Source organism: Colias croceus, chromosome 23 (genome assembly GCF_905220415.1).
Source record: "Colias croceus chromosome 23, ilColCroc2.1".
Lineage (NCBI taxonomy): Eukaryota > Metazoa > Arthropoda > Insecta > Lepidoptera > Pieridae > Colias > Colias croceus.
Genome location: NC_059559.1, coordinates 4,375,008 through 4,398,108, shown reverse-complemented (window position 1 = coordinate 4,398,108; position 23,101 = coordinate 4,375,008). Strand labels below are relative to the sequence as shown.

The following is a 23,101-nucleotide window of genomic DNA, read 5'->3' as shown; positions in this document are numbered from 1 at the left end:
TTCAGCGTAGTGTATTTTTTGATTTACTTGTTCTTAAATTAATAATTATTAAAATTCAATTACATGTAATAATTTTGTTTGTGTGCAATAAACAATTTTAAACTAAAATATGTCATTTAATTTTGTACCTCAGAGTTACAGCCAATCTTTCTGCGAGCGATATACTCTCTCGCATAAAAGTATCTTGATGTTTTAGTTCCTGGGATAATTTTTGGAGCAAGTTGTCGAATGTAGTTTTCTGCATTCTAAAATAATTGTTAAACTTGTCTTCATCTTCTCTCAATTGATTCTTGACAAGTGTATGAAACGCGCCATATTCCTCCCTTTTTTCTAAAATCGGATGTATCCAAAACCTTACTTCCCTTTTTTTTCTATTTTCTTTTTCCTATATATGTAATAAGCAACTATAATCTTTTTTTTCGTAAGAAAATTCATGACGCAGCACGTCCTACACAGCCCGAGTAAAAAGCGCTACTAGCCAGTACTTACCAATACATTTGTTTTTACGGCTCTTAAGAACAGTGTTTCTTCTATACACAAAAAGGACTTGACTCCAGAAGTATTGATCTCTGATGCAGCAAAAACCTTACAAAATACATTCTTAAAATTTTTTGGACCTAATGCCAAAATAACAATGTGTTGGGCACATGCAAAAAAAATATCCAAAAACAAGTTGAAAAGAGTGGACAAATCACATCACAAGCAAATATTATCTAATATAGACGCTTTGCAGTGTTCATCGTCTTTCGATGTCATATTTGTTATTATTTACGTTTGTAAATAAATGTGTGTTTACACATACAAATCTTTCTCTTTATTATATAAGTGTAGTTAAATTAATTGATTAAATATGAATAAAATGTAATATTTGTATTTTGTTGCGAATTATAAAAGTTTCAATTTTAGTAAATATGTCCAATCGCCCAAGTTATGCTCAGTTAGAAGGTTTGGTGGAGTTTCTCGAACAAAACCCGGTCATAGCTAGTGTTTCGGACAACGCACGGTAAATTGGAAACAAAGAGAAAATGGGAAACATTAGCGATTTCATTGAATTGTCTTGGAGGAGCAATTAAAAATGGACAAGGCTGGGCTAAGGTAGTACTTGTTACTTTAAATATCTAGTATCAATTAAATAATTTCATTAAAATTCAAAGATGAAGCAAGTCTCAAAGTCGAGCCTCAGATATTTTGAACAATTTACATAAACTGCATTTAAAATCATTCACAATAAAATAAAAATTCATTTTTTTTTCAGTATTGGGCTGAGAAGAAATGTGCTTTAAAAAAACATTGTGCAGATCTCTCGGCTTCAATGACACGTACTGGGGGAGGGACAGACAACCTTGCAGTGTTGTCTGCCCTAGACAATAGATTAGTGACAGTAATGGGGGGACAAGAATTTGCGACGCGTGATACAAGATTCACAGTCGACCCATTTCCTCAATCGGTAATATAAAATATATGTACAATATTGTAATAGAAATTTATATTACATTACATTTAGAATTCTCAATATTTCATAAATTTTATAATATACTTGTAAAATGAAATGAAGCTCTTTCCTAGGTACTTCATTGCATTTTGAATAACCCGCGCATTGTCGTAGACATTTAATTTTAAATTATTTAATCTGTGGTGACAGCTCTGCTCGTTATGGTTCATTCCTTAGACTTTAGTCTCTCTGGTTTTGTAAAGTGAATAAGCAACGTGGTTATAATTTATTAAGAAATATTTCTGAGCAAACATTATTTGAAACACTAGCTTTTAATGTTGTTTCTCTAGTTACAGGTTAGTAATTAAGTATAACTTGTATTTAGTAATTAATTGTAAAATAATTGTGTTTTGTGAAAATAAAAATAAATCTTTTGTTACAGAGCAACAACTTGGTTTTTTGTTTCTATAAATCACCTATTACATACTTTTCTTCGTTTCAGTCTGCACCAGTAGTGGAAAAAATTTTAATACCAGAAAGTGCGGAAATGGATAGTTCCACAATTACTACGTCACACAATGAGGCCATATTGAATTACCCACGAGTAAATATTTGTACAAAATTTATTTAGGAATTTTAAAATTTTAAATATGCTCCATTAACCCATCCGTCACTCAACTCTAGATTGGGATTTTTTATTACAGCTCGAACATGTAACACTATTTTATTGACTTTTTTCTAAGCATAAATAAATTATAACATGATGTTTCAAGTGCTGATTTTACATTTTTTATGTTTATATTTCAGTACCTGCGCCTGCGACGCTACTTCAAAGTACCCTTCCACAGCGACCCCGCCGACGCCGGTCCTCGATACAGAGAACGGTGGATATTGATATGCAGCAGATGACGGATATCGAAGCGCGGCGAGTTAAAGCCGAATTAATTACAGCGCGAGCATTTACCAAATTGTCAGAGAATATTGGAAATGCTTTGTTGTCAATTGCTAATGCAATTTTAGAAGTTGCAAGAAAAATTCCCAATCCATAACTTTCACCGAGATTATGTGTATGCGTTGAAATTTTTTTTTATTTTATTATTCTTTTATAATTTGTTAGATAGTGTGTCTCTATTAAAATTGTCAATTTGTCGTACATTAGTAGAAAGTATAGAAATAAATACTAAGTTAATTAAAAAAAGTTTATTCATTTCATTCATCATCACATGTCAAAACTTAGATTAACTTAAAGAATTAGAAAGACGTAGCTAGAAGAAAAAAATATCAAACTATTTAACGAAATCAAGAATTGTATGCTGCTGAGCAAGAAAAAAAACGACAATCTTACTTAAAAGCGAAGGAAAAAAAAATCCGCAAGATATACAAATTCGTGGGCAACGTGAGGTTTTAAAATAGTTACCGATTCAGAGGAATTGGTTTTCAGGGACAAGTCAAAACCACAATATGTATTACAATTATCTCACGAAAGCGCGTCGCCCATAACCGGTAAAAATTCAAATGTTTTTGATGCGCAACCTCCAAATAACACCAAGGTCAACAAACGTAAATCCAAATAATATTAACACACAGAGATTGGTCTTGATTTTGATTATAACGCATTGAATGCTTTTTTAAATTCTATTCAACAAAAACATAATAATCAATGAATGGTATTTTGAATGATGGGAATAATAAGAAGAAACAAAGAATAATGAGAAGTTTTACTAGAGTTTAAGATTTGTATCTATGAAGATAAGAAATAATACCCAAACAGTTACAGTAACATCGTTTTCCTATCATTTGTAGTATGTGTTGTGTGTTATTAAGTTTTGTTAGTCCTTATTTGTAGCCGCAGATAAACCAAAGAGTTTTATTTGATATCCCTAAAAATACTCCACAATGTGTGAGAAAGAAAGAAACAGGTATCAAAAACCAGGCGAAGTTGACGACGGTACCGAAAAGAAAAGAAAAAGACGTGTGGCACTCGGGGACTGCCGCGGTAAAGCTATTGCATAGCATGCCTTCAAGCCACACCTCCGTGCCCGTCGGAGTGGGGAGCGTGAGGTTTTTTCGTTACGGAATTTCTGGATTCGGTCCCCACGCTCAAGGCCCGCGATAGAAGCTATGCAATAGCTTAAAAAAGTGCAGGAAAGAAACGAACAGGTTCAGGAGCCGACCAAATATACGTACCAAAATTATGGTACTATTCTCTACTTGAATGTTTAAGTGAACAAAATAATGGTGTAAAGTGAAACTTTCTTTCTTTCAGTTTTTTGTAAACAAAACTTGTATGGAAAACCTAGATGATGACGCCGCAATCTAACTGCGTCGCAGTGTTGTTTAGTTTGTACGGCGAACACGTGCGTAGACATTTTAACGTCGAGGAAATTTAAAAAATGTGGAATATTAGTCGACTTGTGCGTGAACTGGGAACACGTGAACCGCGTATAAACTATTCAATAAAGAATGTATATACCTGAGCGGTAAATAATGAATACCTGAGCGGTAAATGTGTTGGGTCCACAGAAGACCTATGAAAATAGACTATGGGCAAAATAAAAATGTTGGCTCCTTTGTTTACAAAGGAACATGCCGGGCTTGTTCCAGAGTAGCAAGAGGAAATGGCACGTGGTTTGAAAACATTGAAATATCCATGCCACGTGTCTATTACTTAATGTATTGCTATGCACATCGCAAAATATATGATGATGTTAATTGTTATATTAGAGGACCCGGAGCAGACGGAGGATGGCTGTCTTTCGATGGCAACAGTCAGCGACTGGTATAACTATTACCTACTGTCGTGAGATAGTAGTTATTTACCAGTTGAACAAACAGGCGATTGTCATCATGAGATGAATACAAATAATTTCATAAAATGGCTGAAAGAAAAGTTGTCGTCACAGATTTGTTGCGACTTGTGAAACGACACTGCCAGGCATGCCATATTTTCAAAACAATAAATCGCTTATTCTTGTACGGCGCCTGTAGCGTCTCAATTATCGATTGAGGCATATTAATGAAACGCCCAGCAACTCTACTATACTTTCGTGGAGCCGGAGTTTCAACACTACCGGAAACACAACTGGAAGCAAGAAATCTGGGCGTCGAAGAAGTGTAAAAGCATTAATAGACGTTCGAATATGGTGCTGGCCGCACCAAGTTTGCGCGTGTGGCCGAGCGACCGCACCGCACAGCGCTTTAGTCAGTTTTTCCGCCAAACAAAACGGACGTCGGTCCATCATCATCCATGGCGATGGCGTCGGACGACGTGCTTATTACAGAAAAAAAATTAATAATAGAAATTTTCGAACTGTACAAAGATGTTTGTGGGATTCATCTCACGACCTACATAGCAACAAAGAAGCCCGCCACTAAGCTTTCGAAATTATTCTAGAAAAATGGAAAATCGGCTATTCGCGTGCCACTATTGATGATGTAAAAAAAATTGAACATCTAAGAGCTGCATATAGGCCTGAGCACAAAAAGGTAAGGTCAGCTTCGATTACAATTTATTCCGCAGACCCAAATTCTCAGTATTACAACATGCCGTTATTAGTAACAAATGTCCTCTCACAAAGTAACAATTACCCAATTACCTGATGACACTGTATCAGAATTCAGAAAATCAACATCAGAACCAGAACCTAGCACAAGGGGAAGTGGTACTAAAGAAATGACACAGAATGTTTTTAGGGGTAGTGGATCAGAACTAAGTCAGTATTTGATTCTGAAAAAAAAAATAATTGTCATGTCAGTTGATGTCACTCACCTATTTGATTTTATAATACCTACTTAGTTTGATTTGTTTGCGTTAAATGCGCGCACTATTCCGGACCGCTATCCAGTTCGTCACATAGGAGATTTTTGTCAAAATCTTTCTGGATGTACAGTATTTAGTACTTTAGATTTAGTAAAAGCCTATCAGCAAATACCTGTAAATCCTGACATTTGCAAAACAGCTATAATCACACCTTTCGGACTCTATGAATTTCCTTACATGACCTTCGGGTTGCGCAATGCTGGACAGACTTTCCAGCGGTTCATTGACGAAGTAGTTCGAGGATTCGATTTCTGTATCGCCTACGTTGATGACATTCTTGTCTACTCCAAAGACCACCAACAACATGCCGAACACCTCAGGCTCTTGTTTAGTCGACTGAATGAGTATGGAGTAGTCATCAACCCAGCAAAATGCATATTTGGTGCACCTGAGGTAACGTTTTTGGGATACCGCATTAACGCTGAGGGTGCTCATCCTCCAAAAGATCGTATTAGTGCGCTCATGGATTTCCCTCTCCCAAAAACAGTACAAGGTGTGCGAAGATTCCTTGGCATGGTTAATTATTACCGCAGATTTTTACCAAACGCTGCTAAGTACCAAGCCGCTCTAATCGACGCAGTCGCTGAAACAAATAGCAAAGGCTCCAAACTTTTTCCGTGGACACCTGAATAAAATTGAAGGAATGTTTTGCAGACTGTAAAAGAAGTCTGTCCCATGTTTCAACACTATCACATCCTAATGCCAGTGCTCCAATAGGTTTGTTTACAGATGCATCTAGTATGCATGTAGGTGCATGCTTACAACAACAAGTTGATAATGATTGGCAGCCTCTTGCATTTTTCAGCAAAAAGCTTACGTCAAAACAAGCAGAATGGCCAGCCTATTATAGAGAGCTGTTAGCTATTTATGAAAGTGTACAACATTTTCGATACATTTTAGAGGTTCAGCATGCAACGATTTATACAGATCACAAGCCTCTCGTTTATGCTTTTGCTCAGAGTCGAGATAAATTTCACAACGTACCTTTGTTTTATAGAAATGACTTATTATTGTGGAGGAAGGAAGGTGGAATTCCTCCATCGAAAAAGGGAGGATCCTCGACCAGTCAACTCGACTGGCCGGCCGTGAAGGCCCCGATGGATGATGTCGGAAAGTTCTGTTAGCTATTTATGAAAGTGTACAACATTTTCGATACATTTTCGAGGTTCAGCATGCAACGATTTATACAGATCACAAGCCTCTCGTTTATGCTTTTGCTCAGAGTCGAGATAAATTTCACAACGTACCTTTGTTTTATAGAAATGACTTATTATTGTGGAGGAAGGAAGGTGGAATTCCTCCATCGAAAAAGGGAGGATCCTCGACCAGTCAACTCGACTGGCCGGCCTTGAAGGCCCCGATGGATGATGTCGGAAAGTTGTATATATAGCGCTGTAGCGAAAACATTTCGCTTGCGCGATTCAGAGCGAGGTGTCGCTACAGGACTCCCCTCCGAGACCGGAGGTCGTAGTACGAGTTGCCTCGCCAGTGCCAGGTATGTTCCAGTGAGTCGGAACAGGAAGCCGCTAGTTCACGGTGAGTCGGAACTGAGTGCGGTGATGCTGCGTGTAATGCTCCAGTGAGTCGGAGTGTGCAGTGAGGATGGCTGTGGAGCTGACCAAGCATGTGCGATCGTACATGGTAGTGGACAGTACTCCATTTGAGGCCGAGTGCGCTGGCTGGCGGGCGGTGATCGTAGGCGGGGAAGGGATAGGGCATGGACATCATGGATGGACAGAAGGAGTTGTTAACTGTCGGGGGTCACCACTGTGGAGGTGGGCATGGACATCACGTCGGGTGTTGTTGTCGGGTCAGTTTTTAGGGTTAACTGATTGCAGACCCCCAAGAGCTCACAGCTATGGAAACTCTACCGTCTTATCATGCTTCACCCAGCCCTGGCAAAGGCAAAGGACGTCAAAGCCGAGGACGTCAGCAGTATCAAAGATCGAGAGTATCACAAATGCGTCGAACCAAGGGAGCTGAAACCATGTCCACTCTACACGAAGAGATCCGTAAGAAAATGTTTGTTGGATCTAATGAGGAGGATGCCCTCGCTCGCTTAAGCGAGCAGCAAACACTCAAGGCGATTACGTTGTCGATAACCACAAGAGGTATCGGCCTAGGACTTTGTCACCTTACATTTATATCTATATCATATCATGAGAATATACAAGTCCCTAACATCTACGCCATGTACCGAGTGTTCTTAGGCCTTTTAGAGGCGAAAGTTGAGGCCATCAAACTCTTTTTGAAAATGACTATTCATGAGAGCTTCTAAATTAGATAGATTTGTCGGAAAACAGTACTTGAGGAGAATTAAATATTATTTAATTCCCATTAAATTAACCATTATTTTTAATTAATATACTTGTCATTGTAATAATGTGCTTTCTATAAACTATAGATAGTTAGTTGATTAACAAGTTTATCTAATTCATTGTGACAATTTTTTTTAACGTATTGAAATCGAAAATAGTTGCTCTAGTTACTCAAAGAAACTACTGAGTACAATATTTAATTTTGAAAATGTAAGTGAATTATTATGCTATTGCTATTTCAGTAAGCCAAGATGAGAGAGTGCCTCGTTGGGCCTATGACTTGGAAAGCAAGCGATTGGCTGTTGAGGAAAGGCATACAGCTGCTATAGAAAAATTAGCTGCATCACTTACCAAGATACAGGAAGATATACATATATATATTAGTAAATTTAAATGATTTTAAATTGTTTTTGTTATTTTTTATAGTTTACATTAATGTAATTTATTATTATTAATTATTTATAACTCTATTCTGAGTTTTTCATAAATAACTGTCTAGATTTAACTAAAAATAACAATTATTGAATTTACATAATCTTTATGGTGTAAATTTCTTTAAAATTAAATAAAAATATTTTTTTAGATATCAAAAGTTTAATTACTTAAATACCTTGTTTTAACTATTACCTAATTGACACAACTACATCAACCTTATAATATCAGAGCATTAACAATGTATGATAGTTGTTTCACTACGCGCCAAGTTCTAATAACCCGTAGTGCTTTTTATGCTAACACGTCCAAAATTGATCAGGATACCTATCTTTGTAGATTATTACTTTCGTATGAACCACAGGATAAAACCAAACCATCAAATAATATGAGAAAGAGAACTGTAAGCTGCACTTACAACTTATTTTATAAGAAAAATAAAATTAAACCTGTGTGTAAGAAAATGTTCATTGCAGTTTTTAGTGTCAATGAAAAGAGGCTTAACGCGCCCATAACAGATTCCGTGTCGTGAACGATTGTTTTTGTATCTCTCTTTAACTCCCTTATTTACTGTGTTGCCTGCTCTTTCTTTTCGTGAGTGTGTGTTGTGAAAAATGGCGTCGTCTAGTGTAGTAATACTTAATCTGTGGTCTAATCTAGTGCTGGCGTTACGCGTTCAAGTGCGAAAAAGTATGCACAAAAATACTGTAAAGAACGTAGAAAGGGCCTTTCTTCTATACTCAGTCGTCAAAACAAAGCTTAGGAATAGGCTATCTCTTCCTTATACAGAGTATAATGACTGTAAGATACAATTTAAACATATTTCACAAATCTTGTGTTAACTTCACTCCTTCAAAAACAATGTTGGACAAAATTATTATAATAATTCATTGATAATTGTACTGCACATGCGAGAAATTCCTAGCCTGAAAAATATAAAAATTAAGTATTTGCCTCCAAATACCAATTCGAAACAACAACCACTGGACCAGTTCACTTGTACCACTACGATTAGTTCACGAAGAAAGTAATACAGTGTTATGGCAAAATCCAACGTGCTCTACAGCTGTTAGTCCTCTTAGCGAATACTTGTGAAGACATTTAAAAGAGTTATTGTTAGAGGATAACGTGGTCGTGGGGTACCCGTCTTGTTCAATGAAGAGGTGCAAGGTGTATCCCCGTGACCACGCACGCTGTAAAGTGTTCGAAACGTCGGGAAAATAATATAATGAATAAATCGCGTTTAAAATCCGTTACAAATTCTTTAATTTCTAGAGATGCAAGAAAATATTAAATTACTGCTTTCCTCAAGGGACAGATTTGTTTCTACTTCAAACAAGTTACTATTCGGGAAACCGGGATATGAGAGCTCATTACGGCTACAAAACTTTAGAAAGATATTCGAAGGCATCTGGTGCAAAAAATCCAAAAGCAATTTCATCTACAAGGCTTAGAAAACACCTGGCTACATTATCACAAATATTTAGCATGTCTGAGAATGATCTGAAACAGTTACTACGGCTACATTCATGGGTCATACTAACGATGTGCATAAAAAATCATACAGACTGCCGGACGACGTTTACCAAACCGCAAAAATTTCAAAGCTGTTAATATTAATGAAAGATGGGAAAGCCGATGCTTTTAAAGGTAAGACACAGACATCGAGCCCTAATAATGTTTGCGTTTTGTGTTTGAACAGTTTGTGGTGCAACTTCTACGCCTATAAATGATCTGATGAAAGTCACAGCTAGGCCTGAGAATGAAGATGCGTTTAAGTACGGACTCTCCACTTTACATGCCTGGATACGATGCATGGAAATGATTTTGCATATTTCTTACAATATCCGTTTTGAAAAATGGTCAGCAATAACACCAGAACATAAAAAACTGAAAGAGGAAACAAAGAAATATGTTCACTCGATTCCGGGAACTGCTTGGTTTACATATTGACAAACCACATCAGGGTTCCGGAAACAGTAACGATGGGAATACAGCTAGGAGATTTTTCCAAAATTATCAGTGTTCTTCAGAAATCATTGGTGTAGATGAGGAATTGATAAAAAGGTTATATATATAATCCTTCAAACAATGTCGTCTGTATAGATATAGAGTCTATAGATACAGTAAAATTCTGTGAATATACATTGGGAACGGCACAACTGTACGTGAGCAAATATAACTGGTACTATATGCCGTCTTCAGTCCATAAAATATTGATACACGGAGCCAACATAATAGAGCATTTTGCAGTTTTGCCAATAGGACAATTGTCTGAAGATGCGCAAGAAGCTCGCAACAAAGATTACAAAAGATATCGGTTACATCACGCCGGAAAGTGTTCGCGTTCATCTACAATGGAAGACGTCCTGAACATCTTGCTGTATACATCAGATCCCTTTATTTCCAGTATAAAAAGAGCAAATCTTATCATTCCAAAAGAATTGCTTGAAGAAGCTAAACAGCTTCTGATTTTTAATAATGAACAGTAATTTTATTATAGTATACATAGATTTACATTTTTAACATGCAATTAATATATTTTTTTTTAAAGTTCAATTTTTTATCATACAAGTAGCCTTGAAATGTTAAGTTTAATATATAAGCAATATTATGTGAGATAAGAATAACATTAACAAATAATGTAAGTTTTTATAAGAAAATTTACGAAAGTTTGTTTGTAATTATTATTCAGTCTGGTCCGAGATGTCAAGTGAGCTAGTCTGTGTTCTGTGCGATGGCAACAGATTCTTCAGGATTGTATAGTAAGTAAACTCGGTACTCACCATTTCAAATAAATTCGTATTAAGTATCAAATTAAACTTTGAGTCGTATTGTATTAGATTAGAATACGACTCAAAGTATTTGGTAAACAGATCGTGGTTGATCACCGACCACTGGGTTATGGTTGTAGGCGTAAGTTAACACGGAAATATTTGGTTATAATAATTACGATTTTATATGTTCGGTCATAACATTTAAATTGTTATACATATAATTTTCGTAAGAATATCGGCAATTTATATAAGAATAGTTGAATATTTCAATCCTAGGTGCATTATTTACGTTATAAGTTATAAGGTCATATCAAAGTCATTATAAGGTTATATCAAAGTCATAGGTATTGCATCATATTGTGTTGAATGATTAATTACGTTCTAAAAATAGAACATTGGATATTCGAATAAGTGCATTTGATATTTTGTAATAGTTTGTTTATTTCAATACGGTTATTTGGTTATTAACTTGTGTTTTTCATTTGTGTTTACGGATAGTTTTTGTTAATTAATAATGGCCGCCTCTCATAAAGCGCAATTAGCCGGTGTGTTGCGATGGCTCGGTTCGGCCATTTTGAATATATCGCGTAAAGATAGCGTTCAAGCCCTTTTGTCGCGGGGAGAGGTTTTAGAAGAAAAAATGAATGATTTATATAATTCTTATCGGGCATTATATGCACTGGGTTTAGAATCAGAGATTATGGATAGAATATGTGCGGATGTAGATCAGGCTGAGGATTTGGCGGACTAAATACGACAAGCCGTGGGACAAATTAAGTCCACGGTCCAGCCTTTCGGTGATCTACCATATAAAGAAAATTTATTTACGTCCGGTGGAATAATAGGTCGTTTGCCTAAATTAGATTTACCCCATTTCGGTGGCGATTTAAGCCAATGGATTGCATTTATTAATTTATTCGATAGTTTGGTTCATAATAGATGTGATTTAACACCTGCTCAAAAATTAGCTTATATGTTGGCTAGTCTCACCGGTGAGGCTAAGGGTTTGGTCCAACATTTGGAACTGGTTGACAATAATTATTCTATGGCGCGGTATCAATTATATATTAATATTATGCGTCGGTATCAAAACATCCGCAGGTTAGCGGACAATCATGTTGCGGTAATTTTAAACTTGCCACATATTAATAAAAATTGTAATTTACTGACTCACTTGTTAAATCCTTTGTTAGTGGCGATTAATGTGTTAAATTTACCTATAGACAGTTGGTCGTTTATTTTATTACATATGGTGATACAAATTTTTTGGTATCAAATTAAACTTTGAGTCGTATTGTATTAGAATTTTTTATAATTATTCAAGTAAAGTCATACTTTAATGTTATGTATGTATTTTGTAATGAAAGTGTAAAAACTAAACAGTACAAGTAGACATTGTAAGAACAGAAAGACTCATTGTAAGGGTGTGTATTTACGTACTACTTAGTATTTGTGATTCATAAGACGTTCTAACATGTTTTTTCTTTTTCAAGGAATCTTCAACACTTGATCAAACGGAAATGAATGTAAAAATGTTGAAAAGTGTAAGAAAAAGTATAAATTTTAATAAAATGGAACCGCCAATATCCTTAGAAAATCTTACTTTAGATAAAAGTGGATTCAGTTCATTTTTAAATATATCTAATTTAACAGAAAATCTACCCTTCTCCTTTGATTCTCTTCGAGAACTTGATGTTAGTGAGGATGACGAGGTAACCTGTTCTCTTCAAGAACAAATTGTAGATCCATGTGGAACTAGCGGAGCGTGTTAAGCAGACTTAGCACTGTGGAGCAGTGTATAGAGTTTTCTGAATAACGCCATCTCCTGCCGAGGGTAAAAATGTGTATGTACCATAAGAGCCCGATTACATTACCCCAGAAGCAGGCCAAGTTGGCAAGTTCAGATGCCAGAAAAGCAATTGCCGCACAAAAGCAGAGAGTCGAGCAGTTGGAACGTGGTTTGAAAACGTGCGTCTGAGTATAACATTTATTTTTTAAATAATGTATGCTTTTAGTGAAGGATTATCATATCACCAAACAAAAAAACAACTTTGCTCTCATAATGACGCCGCTGTGCTAAGTCATGCCACAGTGTCGGGAAACGATAGTATTATACGAATTGGAAAACCAAGAAGACCAACCCAAAATAGGCGGTCACAGAAAAATCGAATAGATGAATCAAAATTTGGCAAGAGAAAGTACAACCGTGCCCCCCAATGTGACGGCCACTGGGTAATCGGTATGATTGCAAATGGCAGCGATGACCTTAGGGTGGAAGTGTGTCCCGACAATGAAAGATCAGCAGAAATTTTCGTGCCACTTATTAAAAAAACATGTGCAGGAAGGCTCAACCATTCACACTGATTCCTGGAGAGCATATATGAGCCTTCCAGAGCATGGATATATACACAAAAGAGTTAACCATAGTGATCCAAAACATAGATTTGTGGCACCTGATGGGACACACACCCAAAGAATAGAAAGCCAGTGGCGTGGATTAAAACAAGTTTTCAGGCAAGAACAAAATAGACATGACATTACAGATTGGCTGATTGAATACATTTCAGACAAAAGTTAGCGTTAAATTACAATATAATGGATAATTTAATAAAGGAAATTACTCCCCAGTTGTCACGGAAAAGGACACAACAAAAAGCAGATTGATTGCAGCAGATCATCTACTGAATAATTTACTATTTTCTTGCGATTTGTTAGTTTTTTTACTTAGATTTTTATTTTAGATGGCGTGAAGTATTTTTTATCTGACGAAGGAGGTTTATGTGTAGTCAGTATAATAATTCTGTGTATTGAAAGTGCTAATTTTTTTTTTGTTTTTGTAATATTTACTTATTTATTATTGTTTTTATTTTAGATTTTTAAGACTACCATGTGACCACTACACCAAGGCATATAGATGCACTTCATTGAGTCATGCTGATATAATAGAATTTAATAAAGCTTTCAACATAAAACCGGACAAAATTTATCAGGATAATTTTATAATTAATCATACGAAAGTTACTACTACTCAGCAACATAAGCCAGTAAATGTAAAACTTAATACATGTGTTCTAAGCAAAAACCTCAATCTATTCTCTCAAAAATAAATTTTGGAGGCGAAGATATCTACGAATGTTTATCAACAAAATTCTTAGGACTATTCATTGACGCTGATATGAAATGGCAATCTCATCTAGACTTTGTCCGTAAGAGTATTTTTCAGTTTTCCTATGCGTTGCGGATGTTACGAAAGGTGGCTTATGAAAAATAGTGCTTACAGCATATCACGGGTATGTTGCATCACGACTAAGATATGGCATAATTTTTTTTTTTTTTTTGGGTAAATGCCTCGAACATAAGAAACATATCTATAGCCCAAAAAAGCTGTATTCGATCAATTTGTGACATAAATTGAAATGAGAGCTGTAGACCCTATTTAAAAAAATTAAAAATTTTGACACTGACATGTATATACATCTTTGAAATAGCTCTCCACGTAAAACGCCACCCTGAACTATTCACAAAGGTGTTTAGTGAACAAAATCGTGACCAGCTGCAAGTACGTTTCAACGTTAAAACTGCCTTATATCAAAAAAGCGTATTTGTAACTCCAGCAATTATTTATAATAAATTACCACTTAACATTAGAAAATGCACCAGCTTGGCGTCGTTCAAGAAAACTCTTTTTGACTATTTAATTGAAATGACTTTCTATTCACTTACAGAATATTTTAACTAAATAATTAAGTAAATATAGTATTAAGTAAATAATAATTAAGTAAACTGACATTACCTTCATTTTCTGAATCATACATTCACGAGACATTTAAAAAACAAGAAAATTAAACGATATTTAATTAAGAAATGACATGTAGATTTTGTAAGTGAAGATGAAGATTTTATATGGCACTCAACGTCACGGAAAGATACAGATGGAACTTCCAGTGTAAAAGTTGGGTACATTAGGATTAAAGAAGAAAAGGATCTATATAAAAAAGCCCCGAAAAGATGCAAAACCAAAAGGTAAACAATATATCAACAAAAATGGTACTTCAATTAAAGAAAAACAATGACAAACTAATCCATGCTTAAAAAAAAACACTGTCCTTATAAATGTGTAATGAGTTTTGTGTGGAATCAGCACATCATGAAACAACATTTAATTGATTTAAATAGTAATGGGAATATAATATGTGTATCTACTAGGCAATTATTTAAATAAGAAGGTAGTAACCTACTTATTTCATTCATGATGAATCTTGGTATTAATATAGTTTAAGTTAATTAAGTTTAACATTTAAAGTGATTGTGATGCCCAGAGAGAGTACATATTGAAACCTATATTAGATCCTCGTGAAGGCTTCCCAGAACATCACTACACCAGGTTACAATGCTCTGAAAGAATCACTGTCGAACACGTCAGTGGCATATTAAAAAATAGATGGCGTTGCTTACACAGACAGAGTGCTACATTACCATCGTGATACAGTTGCCAAACTAATAAACGCATGCTGTGTCACACAACATATAGTATTGTAGCGACCAGCTGACCAACTGCCGCCGTTTTGGCCGGATGACCCAGCATTATGGTTCACCCAGATGGGCCTGTCCTTCTATATGTGATTTGTCGTGGTTTGTGCTCAGCGGTAATTTTGCACAAGTGAGTATAGCTGTTTGTTTTTGAAAGTGTTTAGTCTATGGTGCTTGAAAAAAATGGAACACCGAGTTTCCAAGTCTCAATTAGAGGAGTTCTTTAACTATTTAATGAATATATGTGTTTTTGGGCTGATCTGAAGCATAAGGTAAAGGCAAGGGCATCAGCTCAACTGGTACTGGTGGTAGACTGGCTTGTAAAGACGACTTATCAGAAATTGATAAAAAGGAGTTGGCCATTATTGGAGAGTGCTGCTTATGGTGATATCCAGTATAGAGTGCCAGCATTTGTAAGAGAAAAATAAATAGTCTGTTTATCCTTGAAATTATAGTATAATGATTATAATCTTTACAGTCACTCGACTCTTTATTTAATATGGTGCTGACAGAATAACAGCGTTACAGCCTCTGCTGTAACATTTATGCTGAGTCAGTAATCCCTTTCCCTGAGGTGATACAAATATAATATAATATTATTATGTCTACATGTAATGTTATACTTTTTTTTAGTTATAAGTGTTGTCTGTAATTTAATGTACTGTATCATTTTTTGGGAATAAATGTGTTTCTATTCTATTCTATTCTATTCTAATCACATTATTGCATTGCAGCCTATACCAGTCCAACATCAAGTACCTCCTTGGCCATGCAAGAGGATATGGCCACTGAATGTGTAGAGACAGCCATAGGTAAACGAATATTTATTTTAATTAACTAAAAGAAAAAATCTGACGACAGCGGCACGCGCATTTTCACCGGCCGCCCTCGTGGGAAACTACGCGGGCATCTGGCAGTAGGGGGGGGAGAGGGGGAAGTAAGCGCATTGAGAACTACGCTATCATCTGGTAGTAAGGTGGGTCTATAAGGGAGGAGGTGAGGGGGGATCTCAGCTCGTTGCAATTGTAATATTTTACCAGTTTAAAAACGTTTTCATTAATTTTTGCTTTTGTGACGTAATAATTGTCAAAACGTCGAACATAAGTCCGCATAAGGCTGTGCGAAACCTCGTAAAACTACAATTACAAACATGTACAATTTCACTACAAGTCTGATGCAAATTAATCGAGTTAAAAGTCAAAAGGGATAGATTACGCAGTGACTTTATTGAATTCAAAAATTCCAATGTAGAAGTTATAGTTTTAGATCCTAACGACGAAGATAAGTACGAGAAATATGAGGAGCTCTATTTGTTCGCGTTTGCACTTTATGACGACCAAATTAACAAACTCTGAGCGCAAGGAAAGGCAACGTTTTCCTTCTATTAAAATTAATAACTTCAACGGGCATAGGTAAGCACCTATCATGATTTAATAATCATGTTCAAGCGCGTGATCGATTCAAAAACTTTATCTGAGTGTGATTTTTATTATTTAAAGTAATTTCTAGAAGGCGAACCTTCGGATTTAATTAAACATTTAACCGTGTAGGGGTTTTGCTGACTTACAAAACACATAATGTAATAATAAATGTTATGTATTATATTCAGTGTGAAACTCAAAATTGTCGTTGCCGGACGTTTACGCCGCGCACAATAAATATGCATGCTTCGTAAGCGAGTATTTTATTTAGTACACCTAAACACTTAAAGTGGTGACCCCGCGTTCGTCGCGCATACAAGTTCGCGTCGCGAGAATTATTAAACGTATAAATGGCACATCCACCAACTATGGATATGGCGGCGATAACACTCACATCGAAAATTCCAGATTTTTGGATGGACCAGCCCAGGATCTGGTTCATTCGGGTCGAATGTATGTTAGCCCCTCAAAAATTGTCGGATGAGGCTAAGTACGACATCGTTGTTTCAAAATTAAGTAAAGAAGCAATTCAACAAGTGACCGACGTCCTCATCGACCCACCTGCGACTCACAAATTCGAAGCACTGAAACAGCGGTTACTGGCTGTTTATGAGGAATCGAAAAACCGCCAGCTTCAAAAATTAATTGGTGAGATGGAGCTAGGTGAACAAAAGCCCTCGCAACTGCTGCGAAGGATGAAGGAGCTCGCCAAGGACAAAATCCCTGATGACACGTTACGGATTCTGTGGCAAGGACATCTGCCCAATGCTGTACGAGCTGTTGTTGTAATGAGAACTTTCAGTGCTGAAGAAAGTTCAGAATACAGCCAAGTTACATTGGTCATCAAATTGATTTACAATAATGTTGAAGTTCAAACATACCTAACTGTACAGGCTTCTAAGACAGGGAATAAAGTTTACGTATCAAGAGACCAAGCCAGAAATTTTTCAGATAAATCAATAAGCGGTGCGACCAGTACTGCATGTCCTGATCTTTGGGACAAAATAAACCGCTCTGGGGCGGCTCTCTTCCGTTTACCGAGCAGTCCCAGGAGATCGTATACGTTCCATTGAACAAGGAAGTTGCTGCCAACCTTATACTTGCGTTTTTCAATAATACTATGGATCCCCTTGACAAGATAAGAGAGGTCATCCCACAGGAGAAAGAGGGGGCCCGAGCCAGAATGGGTAGGATTCTGACAACATATTATTTGTGCTGCATAAAATATTTAACACGTTCATCGCCGACTATTATTTTACAAAATCATAAAAAAATGTCATTGGTTTTTATGATTATTTATAGGTTTATTTGTTCATATATAAAAGTTTTACAGTGATATTTGTTTATTTTGGCTTTATTTTAGGGTTTTTTTAAGTGCCGGTCATTACGACCCAGCGCGGCCTAAACGGAATAATTATTACATTCAGGCCTTGCCGGTCACAATGCCGGTCAGCGTACTTACAAACGTTATAGACACGTCTACTACGCACGGGTACCGCGCGCCTAATGGATGCTAGCGCGGGAGTACACCGTGCGTGCGGTTGTTGTTCCCGCCTCCCTTCACCCCTTTCACCTCTCCCTATGACTCAAGCCAATCACGGATTGTTTTCGTTAGTTCGCATTTGTTTTGGTCATGAAATGCACGCTAAGATTTTGTTTAGCAGAAAAAATAGTTTTATTGTTAAAATGGACACTTTTTTTGACTTTGAGTTTACACAAGAACAATTACATGTAATTGACAGTTTAGAGAGGTCACATTGCAGTACTGACCATGTCATAAGTGAGGGTGATGAAGTGATAAATATTCCACGTACCAGAAAACGTCGAGTTATTTTGTCGGACAGTGAAGAAGATGACCGTGACTTATCTCCAGCTTTATCCGGCCATACACCTGAATGTGAGTGGTACCAGCCACGTGGTAAGCAGCCTCGTTTAATTCCTTTTACCGAAATACCGGGACTGAAACCTTACTCACTTCGAAATCAACTAGCCAATGCTACACCTGTTGATTTCTATTCCCTCTTAGTCACTGACCAGTTATTTGAAAATATAGCACATCAGACGAATATATTTGCCCAACAAAGTATCGATAAAGGTGGCATTAAAGATAAGTCGAGACTACGGCTCTGGACGCCAACCGACAAAGAAGAAATAAAACGATTTTTAGGCGTGATTATTTGGATGGGTATAGTGAAGTTACCAAAAATCGTAGACTATTGGTCTAATGATGAAATGTTGGGTCAATCTTTTGCAAAAAAGACTATGAGTCGCAACCGCTTCGAAGTTTTGCTTAGAATGCTCCACTTTTCCAACAACGAAGAAGTTCCAAAAAATGACCGGCTGGGTAAAATACGAAGATTGGTTGAAATATTGAACCAAACATTTTCAATTCATTATACTCCCGATGAATGTTTATGCGTCGATGAAAGTATGATACCATTTCGTGGGCGTATCATTTTCCGTCAATATAATAAGTCGAAAAGACATAAATATGGCATCAAGCTATTTAAATTGTGTACTACTCCTGGCTATACGACAAAGGTGGAGGTATATGGAGGAAAGACATTAGATTCACAGGATAATACTCCAACCAACGTTGTCTTGAATTTAGCACGTAACTACTTTGGAAAAGGTCATACCATGTTCGTAGATAATTGGTATACAAGCTTAGATCTAGCTGAGAAGTTAGTTCAACACGATACTCATTTAGTAGGGACCCTACGAAAAAACAGGAAGAACTTACCAAAGGACGTCATGACTGGAAATCTGAAACCGGGTGAGTTTATGGCAAAAGAAAACAAAAACGGAGTCACGGTTATGAAGTGGAAGGATAAGAGGGACGTGTGTTTGTTGTCAACCAAACATTCAATTGGTTTTACAAAAAAAAAGAACAAAAGAGGGGTTGAAACAATTAAACCGAAAATTGTGATTGATTATAATAAAGCCAAAGCAGCCGTTGACTTGTCTGACCAAATGAGTGCTTATTCGAGTCCATTGCGAAAGACGTTAAAGTGGTATAAGAAGCTCGGTATCGAATTATTACTCAATACTGCTGTAGTAAATGCAAGAGTACTATATGAAAGTACAACGAAGAAGAAGATATCTGTCGTCGATTTTAGGCGACTGTTGGCAAAGCAGTTGATTGAGGGTAGTCAAGAAAATACGGGATTGACCACACCACGACCCAGAAGACAAAAACACGAGCTTAAGAAAAAAGAAGGTGCAGCAGTATCAACAAGAAAATTTTGTCGTGATTGTTACAAATCAAATGTTGAGTTGCATGGAAGAAATGTGGCCAAGAACAAAACAAAGAAGGTTTCTTGGTTTTGCACTATTTGTCCCGGCAATCCCCATTTATGTCGTCAATGTTTTGACAAATGCCACTAAAATGTTTGAATATCCATTTAGAGTTGAATTAATCTTTAGTTTGATTGTTGTTCGTATGACGATTTGTAATTGTGGTTTGATAAAAAACGTTCCTAATATTTTTTGTTCTATTGTCTTTCTTTTTTTCTTAAATTTTGATAAAAACATGCCTAAAATTAATAATATTCTGTTGTCTTTTCATTTTTATGCATAAATGCAACTTATAACAGAAATAAAAATATATGATTCGAAATCCTATGTTTTTTCATTAACTTTTTTCTCTAAGTCCTAAAAACAGGTATGCCATCAAAAAATCAAAAAACCAAGTAGTTACAGGTGTTCATTGGGGCCGCGCCGGTCACATTGTATGGTTGAATACATAGCTTTTGCATTCTGCGGCGCGAACGGGCTTCGCAAAGGTAGGTCTGGCGTGCCGGTCATTTTGACCCCCCATGGCCCAAATGGCTAGATCAAGTGCCGGTCATTTTGACCCACCATGGCGATGAACGTGTTAACAGATATAGATATGGCATCAATTGTTAGCAGCGAGAACAAGTGTAGGATCATGATCGATGATCTGCAGGTGGTACCAACAAAATCTCGTTCTGCTTACATTGGGTTAAAATCAGTCCGCCGAGAGATAAAGAAAGAAATAGTGGCGTTTCAGGCAGTTTACGGTGCATACGTAATGTGTCGCCCGGTAGCGACCAAGCGCAGCTTTCGAGAGTGGGTGTCCAAGAGGTACTCCTCCTTCTTATCCTCGATCCAATACACTCCTGAGGCTAACATCTCGCTGCCAATCCAAGAGGGCGGGACACACGTCAATGAGACGGTAATAGAAAGAGCCTTTCTGAGGAAAGTTATCTATTACCTTACCAAGATAGATTCTGAAGACATCGTAATGTCAGCTATTAAGACTCATGTCAGATTCCTAACTTCTTTGTCTGATATGACAACTTACTCATTAATTAATCAGGTAATAAACCAAGGCGGAGCGATAGTTTGTATCAGTCCCCTTGCCGGACAGGTGGCGAAGTATGCTCGGGAGAGAGAAGAGGTTAAGTCTATGATGGAGAGGGAGGGAATCCCTAGCGATGACATTGTTTACCTCCATTTAATCCGACCACATTATCAGTGCTTCCGATCATCTGACTACCCAGATCTGGTGAGAACAGCCCAAATAATAGATAAAATGGAGCATCCAGGCAACCAGACATTAGACAACTATAAAGCAAAAATACTCTACGTATGATCGAGAGTTACTTGCGATTTATTTAGCGATTAAGCATTTTCGAAAATTATTTGAAGGACGACGCATTACTGTTTTTACGGATCATAAACCTCTAACATACGCATTTTTAAAATTAGGTAAAGAATCTAATGAAACACCGAGGAGAATACGACACTTAATTTATATCAGCGAATTTACAACGGATATACAACATATTACTGGCAAAAATAACATAGTAGCCGATTCTTTGTCACGAATAGAAACAATATATTTTCCTACCGTTTTAGATTATAATGAATTAGCAGAATCGCAATCAACGGACGACTATTTGACGAATAATAACATAAATTTATTAAAGAAAACGTTTATACCTACTTGTAATAAAGCGATTTTTTGTGATTTCTCGACAGGTACTGCTCGACCTTATTTAACAGATAAATTTAGACGTATAGCTTTTAACAGTATACACAATATCAGCCATCCAGGTGTTCGAGCTACCCGAAAATTAGTTACGGAAAAGTTTTATTGGCCAAAAATGAATACTGACATTAATTTATGGTCAAAAACGTGTCTGGAATGTCAACGTTCTAAGATAGATAGACATTCAGTCGCTGACTTAGGTAAATTTCCAAATGCTGATCGGTTCGAACATATTCATATCGATATAATAGGTCCATTACCCATAACAGAAGATGGATATAGATACTGTTTAACTGTCATTGATCGATACACACGCTGGCCCGAGGCTTTACCTATTCGTGATATTACCGCCGAGACAGTAGCAAAATTTTTATACGAAAATTGGATATGTCGCTATGGTTGTCCAATCAGACTCACGAGTGATCAAGGTCGGCAATTTGAGAGTTCATTGTTTAGGGAACTTATGAATTTACTAGGTATAAATAGGATTCGTACGACTAGTTATCACCCTCAGGCAAACGGCGCTGTAGAACGCTGGCATAGGACACTCAAAGCAGCGCTTATGACACGTTTATCAAGTAAATCATGGGTTCAGGAGTTGCCCACAGTTCTTTTAGGTTTACGAGCCGCGTATAGAAGCGATTCTGGAGTTTCAGCTGCTCAACTAACCTTCGGGCGAACCCTACGATTACCCGGAGATTTTTATGACAGCATGAAAAATACTACATCATTAGAACCTTCCGAATATATAAAACAAATACAGAGTCACGTTAAGTCATTACAACCAGTTCCCGAATCTCATAGTAATACTCGTTCATTTTTTGTTCATCCCGAGCTTTCCAAAGTAAATTTCGTTTTTGTACGGGATGACTCAGTGCGTAAACCTTTGAAACCACCCTATGACGGTCCTTACCGCGTAGTGGAAAGGAGGTCCAAGGTTTACATAGTGCAATTACCAAATCGGCAAGCTGCAATCTCGATAGACCGACTCAAACCAGCGTACGTATTAGCCGAAAATGAATCAAAGAGTACTGAATCGAAAAATACCCCTGAACCTCCCGTTTCACCAGAAATTGAACCCACGACCTCAGTTCGAAGAACCCGTTCCGGTCGTGTCATTAAACCCACAGTCCGTTTTAATATATAATTTTAAGTATGTTATCTACTAAATACGTTAATAGCTGTTACTATATGATTTTATACCCTATGTAGCTCTATAAACCAAGTATCGCATTAGATTTATGTTTAGTGTAACATAGCCGTAAGTTTCACAATCCCGCAAAATTGCATCGTTAACATATTATTATATTGTATAAACATATTACGTTAATTAGATTTTACCTTATTGTTTACA

General features: G+C 36.7%; 1 protein-coding gene across 1 annotated transcript; it reads left to right on the top strand.

Annotated features, from left to right (window-relative positions):
* The first annotated feature begins 18,416 nt into the window (after window positions 1–18,416).
* Window positions 18,417–20,117, top strand: LOC123702571 (piggyBac transposable element-derived protein 4-like). Its single transcript, XM_045650345.1, has one exon. The coding sequence runs from the start codon at window positions 18,417–18,419 to the stop codon at window positions 20,115–20,117; it is 1,701 nt and encodes a 566-aa protein (XP_045506301.1).
* Window positions 20,118–23,101: the final 2,984 nt, after the last annotated feature.

Bases quoted from the DNA above. Each gene is read 5' to 3' on its own strand.
- LOC123702571 (XM_045650345.1), top strand. From the start codon at position 18,417: ATGGACACTTTTTTTGACTTTGAGTTTACACAAGAACAATTACATGTA.